The sequence below is a fragment of the Brachyhypopomus gauderio genome, unplaced genomic scaffold (genome assembly GCF_052324685.1).
Source record: "Brachyhypopomus gauderio isolate BG-103 unplaced genomic scaffold, BGAUD_0.2 sc110, whole genome shotgun sequence".
Classification (NCBI taxonomy): domain Eukaryota; kingdom Metazoa; phylum Chordata; class Actinopteri; order Gymnotiformes; family Hypopomidae; genus Brachyhypopomus; species Brachyhypopomus gauderio.
The window spans coordinates 466,661-489,401 of NW_027506931.1; the positions used below are offsets into that span (position 1 = coordinate 466,661).

The window sequence follows — 22,741 nt, forward strand, 5'->3', positions numbered from 1 at the left end:
ATCTGCCTAATTGGTGCTTATCATGCTTGATTGCTGCTCGTTGACATCCACAGATGTTTTCAATACCTGATGGAAAACACTGGAATGAACCTCTGTTCTTAGGAGTGGTAGTCGTAAAGGGGTTGAATAATTGTGTCAATGAAGAAATCACAAAAAGGCCATTTAATACTTTATGACCAAAAAAATTGATGCTATCTTAGTTGCATTTAGTTCTTTAACAAGTCCTTGTAAGATTTCATTATGAACACAATTACAAATGTGCACTGAATTCCATAAAACCCTTCGCAGCATTGGGGGTTGAATAAATTTGATCACAACTGTATGCCCCTTCATGCTCCTCTTTAGGAAAATAAATTCCCTGTCCCATTCGTCAAGGTACTTACACGTACGCTTAGCTTTTTAGGCAGGACTGCCTTCTCAAATCAAATCAAAATCAAATTTTATTTATATAGCGCTTTTTACAACAGTTGTTGTCACAAAGCAGCTTTACAAGTGCCGAGTCCTAGCCCCCAGTGAGCAAGCCTTCTCTCGTTAAATCCTGATTTGTTGTTCCACGTTTGCTCCCACTGTCGACACTAAACCCGCGAGTTTTAATTTATATATTGTTTAAAGCATTCATGTGCCGCGCCAAACAGAATTCTGTCACTAGCCTCGCGAGAACTGCTACCTACAGTAGTCTGGGTGGCAGTTCCACCTGCAGTAGTCTGGGTGGCAGTTCTCGCGAGGCTAGTGACAGAATTCTGTTTGGAGCGGCACATGAATGCTTTAAAAAAATAAAAATTGAAAACTGAAAATACGGGACAAATACGGGAAAATAAAAATACGGGACGTCGCCGGGACAGAGCGGTAAAATACGGGACTGTCCCGGCCAAAACGGGACACTTGACAGGAATGCTATATAATAGTTTCACCCAGGAAATGAACATAGGGCCAAAACCAAATCTGCTTAAACTTCAAACAGATATGGCCATTCCACTTTATCAAAAGCTTTTTCTGCATCTAACGAAATTATATCTTGGTGATCTGCAGAGCCATCCAGTGGTAGCACATTGACCAACTTTTGAACATTAGTGAAAAGATAACTGCCTTTAATAAATCCATTTTGGTCTGATGAGATAATTTGAGGCAGAACAGATTCTAATTGACTCCTAAGTGTTTATGTGTACACTACTGTTGTAGCTTCCTGTCGCCATTAAAGAATATGTGTAATACATGTCAAACTCCGCGTCCTGCATCGTATATCGCACATTACAGCATCATAACCCTGGATGCTTTGGTGGTATTAGTGAGGCCGTTAACATTACAACTTACAATTTTTAGGGACGCCATCAGAAAAAGGTTGTAAAAGATAATGGAAAAAAGAGAGTACCTCGGGGTAAGGGAAGAGAAAGAAACAAATCATTTATAGAAAACACAAACCCATAAAACCCACCCCACTGAACAGACACCCACCCACCCATTTTAATAATTATAAACAAGTGTCCAGCAAAGCTCAAACACAGAGCTATCCCAAACGTAAATGTACTCCCGGTGGTCTTATAAACCCAATCAGGCAGTCCAACAAAGCAGAATGTATACAATCAATGTTCAGGGTCAACCTCCTTCTGAAAATCAAATCTTACGGTATCATTATACATGAAAACATAACCGCATCAGTTCCAAACTGTTTTCAAAATCAGCCGGCATGCAGATCTCGCACAAACTGTTCTGCCCCTTTAGGACAGACAAAAATACGGTGATCCCCATTAGCAGTAATGCAGAAATGTGCCAGATAAAGTAATCCATACTGTACTCCGTCCATTGAACATAGTGTACACATTTTATGCTGCATGTACGCATTCAGCATAAAATGTATATGTATAAACTCATATATAAATTATATAAACTATATCATACATACAATATTTTTTTAAATACTCACTTATTGTTGGTTGTCTCATGCTATCAGACCAGTAGGAGACTGTTGAATGCATTGATGAATATCCAGATGCTGGTCGTAACCAGTGTGAACCAGAAGCATTAAGTGTCATAGACCATGTGTCTGGCCTCTCATCTTCACTAACTGGAAATTATGGGAAAATTAAATCAGTTTTGTTTTTCCACATACTTGTCATTTATTACAGGGTATATTTAACATTGAATGTCATTTTTCTGCCACTGAATTAATACAAATTCTCCAGTAGCGTATAAAGACTGGATAGCGAGCACACCTGTCTAAGTCCATGAAGGCCTTGATTACTCAACCAATTGTACAGCGGTCCAGAACAAATCCGCTAATACATCATAGCTCAACTTCGCCGAACAGCTGGGTCACTGTGAGTGCTTGGTATAACCTCGGAAAATACGCCCTGGGTTTATTTTATGCTTCAAAATACCGCGTATTCCTGACAAGTGTTGTGCCGAATTCGCAGCATTATCTATATCCAAACAAAGAAACACTGATTCGTGGGTGTTAAATGTTTTTAACAAAATGTACCAAAGGTTGGTTGTTACCATAGCACTCTATGGGGATCTACTGCCTTTCATACTCAGAATTACTCAGAACATTTTGCATATATTTTTTTCATTCTCAGGCCTGGAGCAGTAACATACTTGCTATACTGAAGCTCACCTCTGACCTCAGTATTGTAACGCAGCATGCGCTGCGGAGCAAGGGGACGGACACAAACGCTGAGAAGAGCGAGATTTATTACAGGGAATTCCATAATTGAAGTCATCTAAGCAGTCACGGGTCATAACGGGAGAGCCATCCAAATTACACAGGTACATAGGCATAACACAAAAAGGAAAACGCAAACAAGGCAGGGAAACAGAGAGCACAACGAACCACAGTAGAACAGCGATCTACACAGGAACAAACCACGACAGAACGAATAACCGACAAGGGGCTAGGGAAACACAGGGACTATTATACAAGGGACATAACGAGACACAGCTGACAACGATCATGACACGGGCGTGGCAGACAGACAGAAACCAGGGTAACAGACGGGCAAGGCGGGGCTAATGGGCCAGGAACAACAGAACCACGAGGAACAGAGACACTGGAGTGACAGCAAAGGGAGGGGGGCGTGGCCATACGTGACAAGTATTACTTTGTTCCTCGTCATTACTGACAGCCTTACATCTAATACTGTACATGTTACGGATAACCTGACTTATTTCCTTTTTAAAAAGATTTTTGGACAAATATTCCCTAATTATCTAATTGGGACAAAACTAGAGTACTCAATGAATGTAACGTCCTGCGAGACGCAGAGCACGAAGGCGGACACAAACGCTGAGGAGAGCGAGATTTATAAAATGGAATTCCATAGGCAGAGTCGTAATAACGGGCAGGGGTCATAACAGGCAGGCAGTCCGAATATGAAATATAAACAGGCATGACTTACGATACAAGGTGAACAACACAAACCAGGCAGGAACACACGGAGATCGTACGGGGGACAAAGAACACCAAAACACAGAATGAGCGAATACAAATTACAACACTGACTGAATAACCAAAGCACAAACTGACTCAAAGTACAATACAACCGATGACTGACATGGGAGACACAGGGACTATAAATACATTGAACTAGACTAGAAACAGGTGAAGACAATAACGACACGGGCGTGGCAGAGCAGGGGAAACCATGGAGACAGACAACAAGGCGGGATCAAGGAGCAGGGAACAACACAGACACAAGGAACAGGGAAATCAGAGTGACAGCTAGGAGAGGGGGACGTAACCCTACGTGACAATGAAGTTATAATGACAGAATTCACAGGACTGAAATGTCTGGTTAACGTCTTTTTATTTTAGTGACATCGGCATATGAAGGCTATTCCATATAAAGCACATGTTTCTAAATTTAATAAGGGGTGCAAACAAGGGGAGTAGGATTCTGCCGAGGAGTCGGAATTCAGTACAACACCAGCAGCAGTGGACAACTATCTGAGCCTGGAAGAGTCTCGCCTAGAGTAAGGCACCGTCATTCATCATGCCACTTTGATGCCAATCTGGTTCGCTGCTATTATTTATACTCACTATAGGATTAGCTATTCCGACCAAAGCAACGTGTTACATATATTTTAGCCAGTTCTTTGCTGACATTTCAGACCTAGCTTTCATCTAATTTTAGCATAGATGAAAGACACACCAGTATCTGCCAGTTTCATCTATGAGGCATTTTCCTCCCATTTTAATTTACTTTATTCATCATAGCTTTTCGGTTGGTTAACAATGGTTTAAATGGTCTGTGCAGTTTTCGGTTTCATAGTTAGATTAACCTCAGTTGGGTAGTTCATTCCTCTGATTCAGTTAATTCATTTAACTTGATAAACTCTTTGAACCAAAACAAAGCATCGTTATGCATTATAACATTAAATTGTTGATATCTATTAATCAATAAAATTTGCATTTGTTCAATTAACCAATTACTGTGGCAAATATATTTCAACCAGTGGTTTTGGGTCCCTGCACAGACTCTGAACTTCACCTTTGGTAATGAGACTAATATATCATCATTTCATCTATTCCAGGTATAAAACATATTTCCCTGAAATTTCAGGGTGGTCCCTTATAATTACTCATAATCAATCAATATTGCAACAGCTACTTGTAATCTTGTAATAATAACCAACTTTAACAGTACATTTAGGTTGCATGCCTTTTCTTCATCAAAGTTCCAGAATAAATGTATGAATTTTAAGTTACTGTATTATTATACTATTATATCTATTATAATGAACAAAAAATGAAAACATTCTAGACAATGATCTTTACATAAGAAATAATAAATTGTAGCACTTACTAGGTGATAGTGTTGTGACGTGATGACCGCCCATATTTAACTTCATCTCACTACTTTCTGGGCTTTTAAACTGAAACCACTCTCCACTGTTTCCTGCCACCATCTCCTCCATCTTCTTCAGCAGCTCTGTGACCTGAGTGTCATCACCCCTGTTCTCGTTGTTGAGAACATGATACCTGTTTCCACATTTCTCAACCAGCAACTGGAGGGTGCCGTCTTCACTCTCAATATACTGCTCTATGGGTGTGTCTCCCAGATCATCCCCATATGTGAACAAAATTATAGTGTGATGCCAGACTCTCTCAGTGAGAAGTTTCATGTATCCCTCTAGTTCTCTTATCCCATAATCTTTAAAAGTTGTGTCCACACGTAACACCAGCAGTAGAACATGGGGTCCTGGAGGACAGAGAGACACACTGAGCACAATCTCCTGCATCAGTAACTCACTGCACCACTCTGCAGGTTCATTCTTCAACCAGCCTGGAGCTTTAACCACAGTGATCTTCCTCCCTGCTACTTCTGCCTGTCTCTTCACACACTGAGCAGTTGTATTCAACTCAAACTCCTCTCTGCCCAGGATGGTGTTTCCTGCTGAACTCTTCCCAGCATCTCTGTACCCCAGTAGAACAATCCTCAGATCTGAGAGATGGTGTATGTCACCTGCAAAATAAACAAACGCACAAATATATAGCTGTTTGTTGTCAATATTTAAAACAACTGAAGTATTTTGATTAAGAAGTGTGTAATAAATACAATTTTCACCTCACACAATTTACAGAACATAATCATGTATTGTTAAGATTATATTGCTTATATTATAAACAAGAATATCATAGTGTCACGTTGAGGACCCTGGCCCCTCCCCTTTGGGCGTGTGTATACGTAGTCCACGTGCTTTGTCTGCGTCTGTGGATATCCGTGGTTATGGTTATGTCGTGTGATTAATAAGTCTCACCTGTGACCGTGTCTCGTAATCACGTGGGGCTAATGTGGTTTGTCTATTTAATGTGCGCTCGCGCAGTGTCCTGTGCTCGTCGTTGTCTAATGTGTACACGTTTCGTGTCAAGTTCTATGTTCTACGTGCGCTATTGTGCAATACTTGTTGAGATTAAAGTGTCGTTTGCTCTGCAACCCGAGGGTTCTGTGTCTCGTCCTTGGCTGCGCCCGAACGTCACACATAGTGATTTATTGTTACAGCAATAATGAGTCTGACAGCACACATTTGAATCTGAAGCATCACTAAGCATTTAAAGTCTTTAAAATGCTATTCAGGATATCCATATTCGTCTGTTACTCACATATATTCTAAATAACTTGGTAAATAACTTCTATTTCAGTATTTTTATTCTGCTAGTTTTACTGAGGTAATATTGTATCGGTTCATGTGAGATGAAATTAAGATTATATGAGTGTCACGGTGAGGCGGCCCCCTACCGGCCGCCTCCGTCCACAGCGGCTGTTGTTGTTGTTGTCTGGTGACGTCATGTGCGTCCCTCAGGGGGGCGGAGCCCGTGATCCGTCTCACCTGAGGGTCGTTTGTTTGCCTATATATGTCTTGTCTTTGTACCAGTTGACCGCTGGTCATTATATCCTTAATTTGGAGATAGTGCACGGGTTTTAGGTTTGCACACTTTCTATTAAACCATAATTTTTCCCCGAGACTTGGCGTGATCGCTTCCTTTTCGTTGCTCACCCCTGCCCGTCACAGAATGACCAGCCACCCTTCGGAAGCCGCCGAGTTTCTTTTACTTTCTCCTTCGTTCGTGGTCATGTCTCGTGGTAAGTGTTTGTCTGCGTGGTGTTTGTTTGAAGAGATCCGCCGTGCTTTTGTGTTGTTTGTGGCACGGCGAGGGACAGGGCTCTCGCCCTGGAAATACTCTTCGTTTTTGTTGTTTGTTTGTTTGAAGAGCTCCGCCATGTTTGTGTTTGTGGCGCGGCGAGGACCAGGGCGTCTTCCCTGGAAGGCTCTTCATGTTTCGTGTTTGTTAAAACGTGTGTTTGTCAACGGATGTGTGGATCAGTGTGCGTGCTCGTTATGTTTAATGTTGCGTGTTTTGTGTGTGACGCGGTCGCCGCTCGTCACCGTCGCCTCGCTCCCCGTGTGTCTTGTGTTAAATGTGGGGAGCGACTGCGACTCTGAGCGGCGCGCGTCACTGTGTGTTTATGTCGAGCGCGCATGTGTAGGTCCCGTCTGTCTGTCTGTGCACCGTTTTTGTTTGCTTGTCTAGTCTTTGCGTGTGTGTTTTGTCCTAGCGTGATGTCAACTGTTAAATGTAATTCCACACATGCTCCTCCCCTTAAATGTGTGTTTGGGGGGGGACCGGCTGTGGTCCCGTGCCATGGGGTGTGGCACGGAGGGCGTCTCTCCCGAGGGAGGCCCTGAATAGGGTAGGGCGCGTTTGTGTTTTGTGTTTGTATATGTGTGTGTGTGTGTGTGTTTGGTTGTGTTCTTTGTGCAGGTGCTTCTCCTTGGCAGTGTTCCTGGACCTTGTGGGGGTCTCCACCTGGCAGGAGCCCCCTTGTGTTGTGGGGTGACCGGAGCCTGGTCATGAAGAGCCCCTCCCTAGAGGGCTGGGCCCCCCGGATGTTTGGGGACCATGGGGCTCCGGTCTGAAAAGCTCCTGCTGGGGATGGAGATCCTCCCTCCTGCCCGGGGTGACCAGGAGGCCCTTGGGGCTGCTCCCTAGCCCACGTCGGGGGTGCTCTGGGCCTCGGTCTCTGGCGCTCCTGGGTTGGGTGGAGGAGTCCACCTTGAGATGAGAGGCCCCGGGAGGGGTTGGCTCCCCAGGAGGCTGGGGTGACCCCTAGCAGAAGGCAGGGGTCAGCTCTGGGAGGAGGTAGGTCCAGGAGGTGAAGTAGCTACGCCTTGGAGAGGTAGCCTGCACACCCACACACACACGAGGGACGAGAGGAGCCGTAGGCCCTCGTCCTCACACCCGTGGGGCTTACCGGCTGAATGCCGGTTAGGGCGTGAGGGCCCTGTGACCGACTGGGGCGTGGTTTTGTGTTGTTAACGGCCCGGTCGGTCCAGGGTCCCGCCCGGGGAGGTGAGCTGCCTAATGTTTTGTGTTTTATGTTTCAGCTCCCGGACGGCAGGAGGTGTGTTCCTGCCTGTCTCTGCCTTCCTGCCCCTTCATGTTTTGTGTGCAGCCGCTGTGTGCCACACACCCAGTGGAGGGGAGTGCGGCTTGGTGGGGGGGTCTGTCACGGTGAGGCGGCCCCCTACCGGCCGCCTCCGTCCACAGCGGCTGTTGTTGTTGTTGTCAGGTGACGTCATGTGCGTCCCTCAGGGTGGCGGAGCCCGTGATCCGTCTCACCTGAGGGTCGTTTGTTTGCCTATATATGTCTTGTCTTTGTACCAGTTGACCGCTGGTCATTATATCCTTAATTTGGAGATAGTGCACGGGTTTTAGGTTTGCACACTTTCTATTAAACCATCATTTTTCCCTGAGACTTGGCGTGATCGCTTCCTTTTCGTTGCTCACCCCTGCCCGTCACAGTAAGGACATGCAGGAAACAAAAACTATTATGTCTTTGCATGAAAATACGTTTCAATATTGTTTATAAGTAAATGAAAGTTTTGAAAAAAATGCTTTTTCACAGAACAACCATTTACAGTCACTTATTCTTTCAAAACAGAGAGGGGTCATGTACTGATCTCTGCTGGTAGTGGTGTTCTAACCTAAAGCTCTAAATCAGTTCAGTATATTATGATTAAATAGAATTAAACTCACAAATGGAGTGATATTCATGTTTAGATTTTAAAATGTGATCATTTCCAACATAGAGCACTTTGTTATTAGAGCACCTCAAGTCCTCAATGAAGTTCGGGTTAGTGGAATGCAACAAGGCTTCATAAAATCATAGACACAGGATTCAGGAATCAAAAATACAACTAACAGGAGGTATAACAATGACCTATAAACTTACTCTTATCCCCTCTGATGTCCTCTCTCTGTTTCTGTACCTTCATCATCCTCTCTCTTCCTCTCTCTTCTAATACTCTCTTCTTCTTTTCCACCTCCTGTAGAATCTCTCTGCCCATTTCAAACTGGCAGCCACTGTTTGCTGCCACCATCTCCTCTATCTTCTCCAGCAGCTCTGTGACCTGAGTGTCATCATCCCTGTGCATATTGTTGAGAACATGATACCTGTTCCCACATTTCCCTAACAGCCACTGGAGGACACAGTCTTCACTCTCAATGTGCTGTTCTATGGGTGTGTCTATCAGACAGTCCCCAAATGTGAACAGAACTATAGTGTGACTCCAGACACTCTCAGTGAGAAGTTTCATGTGTCCCTCTAGTACTGTTCTCTCATAATCTTTAAAAGTTGTGCCCACAGGTAACACCAGCAGTAGAACATGGGGTCCTGGAGGACACAGAGACACACTGAGCACAATCTCCTGTTTCAGTATGTCACTGCTCTCCTCTACAGTGTAGTTCCTCCACCATCCTGGAGCTTCAACCACAGTGATGTTCCTCCCTGCTACTTCTCCCTGTCTCTTCACACACTGAGCAGTTCTCTTTAACTCAAACTCCTCTCTGCCCAGGATGGTGTTTCCTGCTGAACTCTTCCCAGCACCTCTGTACCCCAGCAGAACAATCCTCAGATCTGAGAGAAGGTGTGTGTCACCTGCAAAATAAGTACAAACACACAAAGATATAGCTGTCCGTCATCAATATTTAAAACAACTGAAATATTTGTATTAGGAAGTGTGTTTAATAAATGTAATTTCCCAACACACAATTTATAGAAAAAATTATGATGTATTGTAAAGATTTTTTATTGAATTCAAATCTAAAGTTTAGGTGCTATAGAACAAAAAAAATAGAAGAAAATCTTTCAGCCACACAAGCCCTTTATGAATAAGACATTCTTCTGGTCTATATTATAAATGACAAAAACAAGATTATAATACTGTAGTACATAAATTCTATTTCAGTATTTTTATTCTTCTACTAGTCTCCATGAGGTAATATTGCTCCCTGGTTGTCTTCCAGGACCACACTAGGAGTAGCATCCATTCTGAGATCACTTAGTAGACGTTTTAGCCAAGCACATTCCTCGGCTGAGTGCGACATATTCCGCTTCAGCTGTTGACAGTGCAACTGTTGACTGTTTCATGCTGAGCAACTCACTGCTCCTCCACCCAGTAAGAAGATATTACCGGTTGTAGATCAACGATCATCCTGATCTCCAGCCCAGTCAGCATCTGAGAACCCAACTAAAGTTACAGACTCTGATTTCTCATACTTGAGAGCAAGGGCTTTTACTTCTATATTAAACTCTGTCAGCATTATACAAAACGTAGTAGGACCTACACATTATCAAAATCATACACTAGATCTAATCTTAACGCTGGGTATCGACGTAGACAATATAAATATACTCCCGCAAACCGTAGCTATTTCTGATCACTATTTAGTCCAATTTGAGATTTATCTTAACATAAATACCCGCCTGTCTCCTCGGCAGTGTATAAAGCGCTCGATAAATTCATTAACAGCAACACAGTTTATTAAAGCCCTCCCTAATTTAATAATAATAATAATAATAATCTTTATTTGTATAGCACCTTTCATACATACATGTAACTCAAAGTGCTTTACAGTATAAATAAAAGAAACATTAAAAGGAGATAAGACAAAGACAAAAAGACAAAAAGAAAATGTTAAAAGAAATTAAAGATAAAAATATTAAAATAACATAAAAAGTAAAAAGTGAAGTAAGTAAGATAATAAAAAGTAAAGTAAATAAGATAAAACTATTAAGATAGAGTTTCTTAACTAAAAGCGGATCTAAACAGGAATGTTTTGAGACTGCTCTTAAAACTATGCAAGGATGAAATGCCTCTGAGCTCTTCAGGAAGAGAATTCCAGAGCTTTGGGCCATAGTGGCTAAAAGCACCCTCGCCAATCTTTAATCAGCTTTTAGGAATCACCAGTAGATTACTGTTTGAAGACCTGAGAGACCTGACTGGAACATATCTAACCATCATTTCACTTAAGTAAAGAGGGGCAAGACCATGAAGACATTTAAAAACCATGACTAGAACCTTAAAATCTATTCTAAAGCTGACAGGTAACCAGTGCAGTGAGTGGAGTGCAGGTGTAATATGATCTCTCTTTCTCCTGCGGGTCAGAACCCTTGCAGCCGCGTTCTGAACTCGCTGTAGGTGCGAAATAGAGCTCTTTGGAAGAGCAGATAGAACAGCGTTACAATAATCTAGCCTTGATGTGATAAATGCATGGACAAGTTTTTCACTGTCAGCAGGAGAGAGCATATCTCGGACCTTAGCGATGTTCCGAAGATGAAAGTAAGCTGTCTTGCATGTAGTCATGATGTGTGATTTGAAGCTGAGCTCATTATCAAAGGTGACGCCCAGGTTCTTAACACATTGTCTGGCTTTCAGATTCATTTGATTTAAATAAGTCTGGACATCATTCCTTTGTGAATCACTGCCAAGAACAAGAACCTCTGTCTTCTGTTTATTTAACTGCAGAAAATTGTCAGACATCCATGTCTGTATATCATCTATGCAGTCAAACAGTGAGCAAATTGATTTTAGGGCTTTAGGTTCTAGCGAAATATAAAGTTGAGTGTCATCTGCATATTGATGATAACTAATACCATGTTTATTAATGATGTGTGGTAACGGAAGCATATATAGGTTGAATAGTAACGGCCCAAGAATTGATCCTTGGGGGACGCCACAAGGTATTTTTTGATGTGTGGAGGAAGAGGTACCTAATGCTACATAGTAATCACGCCCAGTTAGGTACGATCTAAACCAGTCTAAGACTAAGCCACTAAGGCCTACCCAGCTCTGTAGTCGATCAAGAAGTATTTCATGATCAACGGTGTCAAAAGCGGCGCTTAACTCTAGCAGAAAAAGGACTGAGAGTTTGCCTGCATCCTTATTCAATCTCAAGTCATTTACTACCTTAACTAGGGCTGTTTCAGTGCTGTGGAGAGCTCTGAAACCAGATTGAAAAGTGTCATTTATTTGATTTACTTTGACATAGTCATTCAACTGGATTGACACTACTTTTTCAATGATTTTGCTAAGAAAGGAAAGGTTAGATATAGGTCGATAATTATTAAGAATTGTGGGATCAAGATTTCTGTTCTTTAATAGTGGTTTAACCATTGCAGTTTTAAAAATTTTAGGGAATTCTCCCAATTGCAGAGACTGATTAACAATCGTTAGAACTTCATTTGCTAATGAGCTCAGAACCTGCTTGAAAAAGCTTGTTAAAATGGTCCAGTTCACAAGTAGAGGATTTTAGTGATGAAATCACATCAAGTAGTGTTACCATGTCAACTTCTTGGAAATAAGACATATTAAAGTTAGGCTGAGTAACTGATATAAGGGTGGATGGTCTATTAGTGCTTGTTGCTATGTTCTGCCTTATACTAGTAATCTTGTCCCTAAAAAATATAACAAACTCCTCACATTTTTCAACTGAAACAGTCTCAGGGAAGCCACAGGAGGTGGGGTTTACTAGCTGATCTATGCTTCTGAACAAGACAGCTGAGTTATTATTGGATGAATTGATTAAGGTAGAGAAATAGTTTTTCCTTGCTGATTTCACTTCACTGTTGTAATTCTGCAATGTTGTTTTATAAATATCAAAATGTACTTGCAATTTTGACTTTCGCCAACGTCTCTCAGCCTGCCTACAATCTTGCCTAAATTTTACAATAGATGGAGTGTTTCTCCAGGGCATCTTAATTTTACCAGAGATTATTTTAGTTACCTTTGGTGCCACAGCATCAATACAGTTCCTAACTCTGTGTGTGAATGTTTCAACTAGCTCATTCCCATTTTCTGAGAGGGGAGGGAGGGACTGTATCATGTCTGTGAAGGCCACGGCACTGCCATCACTGAGATAACGCTTGGTTATTGTGCGCTTTTCACTGAGTGTTCTAGTAGATAATGACATGTTGAAAAATACACCAAAATGGTCAGAGATTGCAACATCAGTAATTTCAGTATTATTAACCTCTATACGTTTAGAAATGACCAAATCTAAGATGTGGCCATGCTTATGAGTTGGGCCTGATACATGCTGTATGAGATCAAAAGAGTTAAGCATCCTCATGAATTCTGAAGTGATTGGATTTGTGGATATATCCATGTGAATATTAATGTAAAATACATGTAAATACTGTAAAATAATGTAAAAATACATCTGGGAGGATGATAGATAACAATCAAAAGAACTGAATAAGTACTGTTGAGTTGTACTGCCAGATATTCAAACGTAGGATGTTCCCCTAATGAGATCTGCTTACAGCGGAATGCTTTATGGTAAAAACATGCAACACCACCACCTCTCTTATTTACCCTGGAGACATTAAAATAGTTAAAGTCGGGAGGTGAAGCTTCATTTAGCACTATTGCTCCATTGCTATCAAGCCAAGTCTCTGTTAGAAAAAGAAAGTCCAGACAATAATCTTCAATTAATTTAGCTATTATAAAAGACTTGTTTGTGAGTGAGCGGACGTTTAGTAAGGAGACTTTGAAGACTTGATGTGTTTGATCAGCATCGCTTACATCACTTGTGCATTTCACTGGGATCAAATTTTGTTGTTTTCTTCTGATTACATTTTTATTTCGATTCTGAGAGCCATGCCACCGGCTATTTAAAATAACTGGAATGTAGCACTGACTAGGAGCATGGGTTCCAGTGTGTCAGACCTGAGAAATCACTGAGTGTGCAGGAGAAGTAGGTGAGATCCTACAAGACTGCAGACTGTAGTGTTGTGGAACCTCTTCAATCTCCTGGAGTTTACCTCTGAGACTGTGGACAGATTCTCTGACAGGAGATGGGCTCCTTTGACTGACATTACTGCTGGCGGTTGGGTGCAGATTCCGCATGTGAGTGATTCCATACATTAGATTATCCACAAGCATTTGAGTCCCAGCCCTGTTAGGGTGAAGCTGATCAGGTTTAAAAATGCTCAGGACGCCCCCAAAAGATGTTGAAATTGTCAATGAAGTTTACCTTCCGATGTGCACAGGCTGTAGTGAGCCAGCTGTTTAGAGCCAGCAGTCTGGTAAAGTGACCACTGCCTCGACGTGCAGTTGGTATTGGTCCAGAAATGAACACTTCACACCGGGAAAACTCCAGAATGTCGAGCAGATGGTTAAAATCCTGTTTCAGTATCTCAGACTGTTGTTTGTAAACATCGCTAGAGCCGACATGTACAATCAGTCTTTCCGTAGCTGGATGGTCATGCAATATGTGTGGAATCATGGGTATCACTTCACAGACAGTAACACGAGGAAAGCAAAAGGCCTTAATACTGTTGCTCCATACATCTCTGATGACTGAGTCCCCAATTAGCAGAGTTTTGGGCTGTGGCGGTGTTCCTCGTCTTCTTTCACCGTTAATGCCTCGGCGGCTAACATGGTTAGCATCCCGATGGCCAACATGGTTACCACCCCGATGGCCAACATGGTTACCACCCCGATGGCCAACATGGTTAGCATCCTGATGGCTAACCCTCTTAGCATGCTTGTTAGCATGCTGCTGGCTAACACAGTTGGCAGCCTGGTGGTTGGTCCGCGAATGGCCAGAGTTATTTGCAAGCTTAGCAGCCAGACTGGAGTCGGATCTCTGATGCTGATTGGGGTGCGTTTGATGTCCTTGATATCCTGGAGAGGGAGGCAGTATGTTGTGATGAGACTGCTCAGTTTCTGCTACTTCAGTTGAGGCAAGAGCTTCATATCTGTTATCGAGAAGAATGTTCTGTTCTGAAGATTGCTGCTTGCCGCCGCTGCTGTGCTGGTTTCTGCTACGTTCCTTCCCCCGAACAAGAGTCCAGCCCTTATCATTGTTGTTGTTAACGGGATTAGGAGTTGAGGCCAAGATGAGCTTAGGCTTTGCCCCCAGTACATCCCAGCGACAATGGAGAGAAACGTCTCTTTCTTTGCCAGTCACAGGGACGGTTTTGTCAGCAGTTTGTGTGGCAAGAATCGAGTCCAGATATTCTTCCTCTTCCCTTATAGAATGTAAGGTATGGATTCTTTCCTGAAGTTCTGCAACCCTCTGAGACAGTTTGATACACTCAGAGCAAATAGATGATGTGGAAGCATGAGCCATAATCGCAAAAGCACCGGGCACAAGGCTCAAATATCCAAGTTAAAAATCCAAAGTGCAAAAATAACACCCAATAAGTTCTGGCAGGTATTTCACAGCTGAAAACAATATCAGCTGCTGATAAAACAGTGCACAAAAACCACTCACAAGGATGAGGCGCAAAAAACAGTTCACTCGCAGTGTCGGACTGTCGGAATGTAAAAAATGCTAAATAATCCTTTATAGATGAATGTAAAAAAGCTTACCAAGTGAAGTAACGAGTAATGGATCCTTTTAACTAGTAAAAATAACTTGAACTTGTAGATATAACTCAAATAAATGAAAGGACAGGCAGAGCTGACAGAAAAGCGTCTGTACAGGAGGAAAGCAGGAAGCAGACAATTTAACTGCTCTAGCCCACTCGCCATCCGATCCAGGAGAGTTAGATAGTCTAACCAGCTGCATAGAGAATACCTGCAGATCAGCTCTAGATATAGTAGCTCCACTCAAATATAAAAAGACTAGATCTAAATAGCTCGCCCCGTGGTACACCGACCAATCTAGAAACTTAAAACAAATAACACGTAAATTAGAGCGTAAATGGCGATCTACAAAGTTGGAAGTATTCCACTGTGCCTGGAAGGATAGCATTACTGACTACAAACGGGCACTCGCTAAAGCACGCTCAGCATACTTAGCCTCACTGATAGAGAAAAATAAAAACAATCCTAGATTTCTTTTTAATACTATTTCCAAACTTACAAAAAATCAAGCAGGCGCAGAACCTCAGATTCCAGTAAACCTCACTAGTAATGTATTTATAGATTTCTTTGATAATAAAATAGAGAATATTAGAAAAAATATAAAACCTTTTATTAGCAATTCAACGGGTATGTCATCTGGTTTGGTTGATATTGATTTAAATTACAGACTTGATGCTTTTCATCCACTCCCACAATCAGAATTAGAGAAAATAATTTCTTCCTTAAATTGTGCTACCTGCACACTAGACTCGGTTCCCTCGAGGTTATTAAAAGAGGTATTACCAGCGGTAACTGAACCTCTTCTAACTATAGTTAACTCATCCATTACAATAGGTCACATGCCCAAATCATGTAAATTAGCAGTTATTAAACCTCTGATCAAGAAACAAAATCTTGATCCGACTGTACTATCTAATTATAGACCCATTTCAAACACATCATTTATATCTAAGATCATAGCTGTTGCCCAGCAATTATGCCTATAATTGCATAATTATGCCTATATCTGCATAGGAATCACATATTTGAAAAATTCCAATCTGGTTTTACGCCCCGTCACAGTACTGAAACAGCATTAGTTAAAGTAACAATTGATCTCCTCCTTGCTTCAGATCAAGGCTATGTATCACTGTTAGTGCTTCTTGATCTTAGTGCAGCTTTCGACACAATTGATCATAGGATCCTGCTAGAAAGAATAGAACGCTGGGTTGGAGTCTCAGGCACAGCCCTTTCATGGTTTTATTCTTACCTAACAAATCGCTATCAGTTTGTAGAGCTCAATAATATTTCATCTAAACGTACAAAAGTTAAATATGGGGTCCCGCAAGGCTCCATTTTAGGACCACTATTATTTACATTATATATGCTACCATTGGGCACAGTTATAAACAAACATGGTGTCAAATTTCACTGCTATGCAGATGACACTCAACTTTACATATCAGCCAAACCTGATGACAAACTCAGTTTAGGAAATATTGAGGCCTGTGTAAGAGATATTAAATGCTGGATATCCCTAAACTTCCTCCAACTTAATGAGGACAAAACAGAAGTTCTCCTCCTAGGCCCTAAGGCCTCAAAACAGACAATTCCAGATCTAATGCTTAATCTCGCAGACTACCCCATTACACCTGGCACAGTAGCCAAAAACCTAGGCGTCATACTCGACTCTGACCTATCATTTGATAAATACATAGATAATACTACTAGGATAGCTTTTCTACATCTCCGCAACATTGCTAAGTTAAGAAATGCATTATCACAGGATGATGCGGAAAAATTGGTGCACGCCTTTGTTAGCTCTAGATTAGATTACTGTAACTCACTACTGTCAGGATGTTCAAATAGGAATTTAAATAAACTTCAAATAGTTCAAAATGCTGCAGCCAGGGTTCTGACCAGAACTAGAAAATTTCAGCTTATCGGTCCAGTCCTATCAGCCCTGCATTGGCTCCCAGTTAAATTCCGTATTGACTTTAAAATTATTTTATTAACTTATAAAGCATTGCACGGGCTTGCTCCTGAATACCTTCAGGAACTTATTTCCTATTATGAACCCCCACGTCCACTAAGATCACAGGGTGCTGGTCTTTTATTAGTTCCAAAAATTAACAAGATAACAGCAGGGGGAAGAGCCTTTTCTTGTAAGGCCCCCCAGCTTTGGAATGATCTTCCTAAATGCGTCCGGGACTCTGACACATTAACAATCTTTAAGTCTAGGTTGAAAACCCACTTATTTAGTTTAGCATTTGATAATTAATATCCCCCCTTAGATAAAGGTACAGATCCAGGGGTTCATAGACGAAGGGTTTTATGGTAGACTGGAGCGCTGGTGCTGTCATCCTGTCACTGCTCGTGGTCACTCAAGTTTGTTGACGGATGTGGACGGATGCCATTGTTTCAGGATGCCCCCAAGCCTGTGTTACTTTCTGGTTCTGCCTTTGTTAGCTAGGCTGTAATAATTTAACTTAATGCCGGAGTTGCTGCCACACTCCAGAAATGTTTATAATTTCACCTGTCCTGTATATGTCCCCATGCAGCGCTAATTTTCCCTGTTTCATTTCTCCACATGGCTGCCCGCCTGCTTGAGGAATAATGAGATGAGGAGACCAGCGATCCATCCTGGGCCAGCCACCTCCTGCCAAACCGGATGCCTACACCATGATGGACATTATTACACCTCTTTCCTTTTCTTTCTCTTCTTTCTGTATAAATTGTTGTTGTTGTCATGGTGACCGGTGTCGACCAGAGGAGGATGGGCTCCCCCCCTGAGTCTTGGTTCCTCTCAAGGTTTCTTCCTTATGAAAAAAAACTAGGGAGTTTTTCCTTGCCACTGTCGCCTTTGGCTTGCTCACTGGGGGCTAGGACCCAGCACTTGTAAAGCTGCTTTGTGACAACAACTGTTGTAAAAAGCGCTATATAAATAAAATTTGATTGAAATTTGATTGATTGATGGTTCATGGTTCCTTTCAAGTAATGAAGAATTCTCTTCACGGCATTCATATGTGCATTATTTGGCTCAGCATTGAACCTTGACACAACACTTACTGCTTGTGCAATGTCTGGTCTTGTGGCCATTGCAGCATAAAGCAGACTACCAACAATGGACTGATAGGTATTTTGGTTCACTGGCTTACTGACACCATCATTTCTCTTTAACTTCACAGTTGGGTCAGTTGGGGTTCCAACTGGACTGGCTTTGTCCATTCCATATTTCTGAAGAATGGCTTCAATGTAATGCTTCTGATGAAGAAACACACAATTCTTTGTCTTGCACAACGGAGATACCCAATATATAGGACAACTCACCCATATCTTTCATCTTGTATCTCTTTTTCAGAGCAACTTTCAACTCGTTCATGCTTTCTGTCGATTCTGTAATCAGGATCAGATCATCAACATACACAGCTAGTATCTCTAGTTCCTGCTGAGATCTCACAAATACACAGGGGTCTGATGTGTGCTGTATAAATCTAATTTCCTTCATGAAAATCTTACTCCAACAACAAGGAGACTGTTTAAGCCCATATATTGAGATCTTCAGTTTACACACTAAGGGTTCCTGGTCTGGTTTGACATACCCCTCTGGTTGCTCCATGTAGATCTCCTCCTCCTGATGTTGTAGGAGTGCCCAGATGTGTTCCTGTGTGTGATGCAGGATCTGGTGTTCCTCCATAAAACCATGGGGGGCAACAAATGGTGGTTCACCTCAAGAGGTTCCCATAGCAATGTGATAAAACTGACCATTTGTATTTTAGTTATATCAGTGTGTTTGTGTGGCATGTTTAGTCTCATTCTGCAGCTTGTTGTGTGCTGGGAAAGGTTATGCTAACAGGGTAAGAGTTCCATCACTCCCTGAGAAGGTTTGTAGACTTCACCCCAAAGGTGGCAGTCCTGTGTGGAATGCACTCTGTATGCAAATGTACTCTGTTGTCTTTACCAGCAACCTGATTCCCATTGGTTAACCTGGTTTTTGTGACTGCTGTCCCTTTGAGATGCTGGGGGGTATAAAAGGAGAATTTTGTGGGTGCAGGGGTCTCTTTGCTTCCTCTTTCGGCCTCTTCTGGGTTCTTCTCCGTGAGGCAGCCTGCACCGGTTGGTAACTCTGTTTCCATTAGGTATTATTGTTACTTTAATTTAGTATGGTTATGTTATTGTTTTATATTTTGTTGGTTATTGTATAAATCTGGTTAATTGTGTAGCCAGTCTTCCTTGGTTATAGCTATACTGGGCCAGATGAGCTCATTATTAGTATCAGTTAAAAGGTAAATCAATGCTAATACCAATTCCCTCTAAAGTATCTCATCTGCTGCGCATGTTTATGATTAACCTCTGACAAAGCAGCTATTGTTTATAGCAAGGTACTTTATAAAGTTAGTTAAGTATATTCTATAACCTGCACTGATCTATTTGAGAAGTGAGTTCTTTTAGATTCCTATCAACTATAATATGAAGTCAGATATTTTATAAGATTTATGCACGTCAATCCTTCTTCTGCACCTATTTCCATCCTTGGTTGTAGGCAAGCAGGTAGGTTAGTTAAATCTCATAACTAAAACAGCAATGTATGAATTGAACTGAATCGTACTACGGGTGAGAATGTTTAATCGTAGTCAGCACCATATTTCTGTGTGAAACCCTTAGCCACAAGCCTGAACTTGTATCTCTCCACTTGTCCGTCACTATGATGCTTGACTTTGAACACCCATTTCGATCCTATGACCTTTCGAGCTTTTGGTAACTCCCTGGTAAGTCCCAGGTTTTATTTTCAAGCAGTGACTCACACTCCAAGTCCGCCGCTTTCTTCCATTCCCTTGCATTAGGACTCATCAATGCTTCCTTTAGTGTGTTTGGTTCTGTTACACAACAGACATTGGCAAAATGATCAACAGTCACTATTTCAGCAAACTCATCATATCCATAGCGTTTTGGAGGCTTCCTGATTCTACCACTTTCTTTTGGTGTTTCTTTTACAGTTTCTTCATCAACAGATGTTCTCATCTCATCCTTTTCTATGATATCCTCATTTTCTGAGCACAAAACTTCCATTTCCTGTTTCCAGTCAAAGTCAGATTCATTAAAGATGACATCCGTACAAATGAGAATCCTCCTTTTTTCTTCATCAAACAGATGGTAGCCTTTGGCATTATTTGCATATCCAACTAAACGAAGCTTCACCGCTTTCTTGTCCAGCTTTCTCCTCTCTATGTCTGGAACATGTGCATATGCTACACAGCCAAATACTTTCATGTGACTCACGTTTGGTTTGTTACCACACCATCTCTGGTATGGGGTCTTTTGTTTCAGAACAGATGTGGGCAGCCTGTTCTGTGTGTAAGCTGCTGTTGCTATAACCTCTGCCCAATAGGTATTTGACAACTTTGCATGAGCCAGCATACTCCTAGCTGCTTCAACCAACGTCCTATTTTTTCTTTCTGCTACTCCATTTTGTTGAGGTGTATGGGGTACAGACACTTCATGCTGAATATCTTGTGCTTTCAGGTATTCTTGGAATTCTTTAGATGTGTATTCCCCACCATGGTCTGTTCTCAGTCTTGAGACTTTGTGTCCACACTCATTGGAGAGTGTTCTTTCGAATTCTTTGAATTTGCTGAGCACTTCTTCATTTTTCTGTTTCATGAAGTACACCTTACAGCATCTTGAGTAGTCATCAATAAAAGTCACAAAATACTTTGATCCACCAATGGATTCAGTCTGCATAGGACCACAGACGTCACTATGTATCAATTGCAGCTTACGTCTGGAATGGATTACTCCCACTGGCTTGAAAGGTTTTCTAGACATCTTACCTTCCACACAAGCTTCACAGAAGTAAACTTCTGTTTCTACAGAATAGTCCATTTATTTTACCACAGTTTTAAGTTACTTCAACTTGGTGGTGTGTCCCATTCGTTGGTGCCATAAACTGGGTGCTACTGATGCACTTGCTGCACCATGACGTTATGATGTGTTAATCATAATAGTCACATGATAGCTGTATAAGCTAGAATTTTGTCCCTATATATGTGTTAATTATGTAAGTAGGACACTGAAGTTATTCAGTATCTGGCAGTGGCGTGCACAGACATTTTGGGGGGCAAGTGCTCAGGCGGGCGGGGGGGCACTTTTTAGCGCACTTCATTATAAAAAAATTACAAACACATGTTGAATGAAATTTGACTTTTATTTGTAACATTCTCTAAACGTGAGTTTTCAATAGAAAAAGTCACACCGCCAACTGATAAAATCCATATCCAATATTAACTATATTGTTTTTTATATTAACAATATTAACAGTCATTGTTAAGTCCTTCAGTTAACTTATGTTGATCCTTGTAGGTACCATGCCTCCACAGACAAAGGAAGGGGGGGGTGCTCCCCCTAGGTGCATGGCCCACGTCAGGACGGATGTGGAACTACGTCATCAGACGAATCCCCTTTAAAAGGGGGGATCCCCCTTTGTTCGCTCTCTCTACCTGGCTGCATCAAAGTAGCTACCTAGAGACGAAGAGCGCGCACACCTTCGGGAACAAAGCGGTATTGGTTCTGCACTCGAACCCTGTGCAGCACGCGACGCAAGAAGTAACTAGTTCGCTACTTTTATTTCTTTTGCGGAGTTCGCTAAAACCAATCGCTTCAGCTAGCCGACGATTAAGAACTGTTTGAACATTCGCGCGACGGCCGGACCTCCGCGAGTTCATCTTAACGTCGACAGCGACCACTTCCCCGGGACACCACGCAACGGACCATCGAGGGACCGCCGATTGAACGGCCACCACAGCTTCCCCTGGACGGAGCAACGCGATCCAGCGGAACCTTCTTCACGAAAGCGCACGAAGGAGTCCTCCTCAAGAGGCTACCTGGCCTACTGCGCGGGCCGCGGACTGAACAACTCAAAGTAAGACTGTGCATCTGGGCAGACTTAGAACAATATCTTGTTTTACTGCTTTCTGTGTGCTTAGATCGATGCTTTGTGAACGCTTGTTTGCAGTGGTGTTTATAATCACGTTCATGTTAAACCGTACTCTGTTTAAGGCTTAAAGAGATATTCTGTTCAAAGCTTAAATAGGTATTCTGTTTAAACTTGTTCGATTATTCCCACTGATTCTTTTATTTCGTATAACTGTTAAACGTGTGTCCCACTATACGCTCGTTGGGGCTGTATAGTGACCGACGATACCGTGTCTTAGTTGGAGGAAATTTGCGTTGTTTGTGGCTGTAGTGAGAACTCGGTTTAAGTTTCGCGCCATCGAGTTTCCCTTTGCCTCAAAGATCTCCTCCCCCATACGCACGTACACACGCACGCGCATCCGCGCGCACTCGAAGACACGCACGCGCATCCGCGCGCACTCGAATACACGCACGCGCCTCCGCGCGCACTCGAATACACATCCACACACACACACCCGCATACCTACACACACACACACACACACACACACACTAGCCAACCCTCCTGTCCCCTTTGTTTGCTATGCTTTTATTACTATGCTTTGTGATCAATAAATGTTTTTATGTTTAAATACTGTCGTTTGAGTCGTTGCTTCTCTGTTACAACCTGAAGCCAGAACTATTATTTGAACTGTAA

General features: G+C 42.2%; 1 protein-coding gene across 4 annotated transcripts in view; it reads right to left on the bottom strand.

Annotated features, from left to right (window-relative positions):
- LOC143497400 (uncharacterized) overlaps nt 1–22,741 on the bottom strand; it is a 127,986-nt gene that overhangs the window by 22,374 nt on the left and 82,871 nt on the right. For all 4 annotated transcript variants that reach the window (XR_013125879.1, XM_076993309.1, XM_076993308.1 and 1 more), the window contains exons 9-11: nt 8,730–9,434; nt 4,800–5,459; nt 1,922–2,062 (exon numbers count right to left, since the gene is read on the bottom strand). Coding sequence is in view for 3 of the 4 variants with exons in the window: in XM_076993309.1 (XP_076849424.1) it covers nt 1,922–2,062; nt 4,800–5,459; nt 8,730–9,434 (1,506 nt within the window). In the remaining variant the exon portion in view is untranslated. The remainder of the gene's footprint in view (nt 1–1,921; nt 2,063–4,799; nt 5,460–8,729; nt 9,435–22,741) is intronic.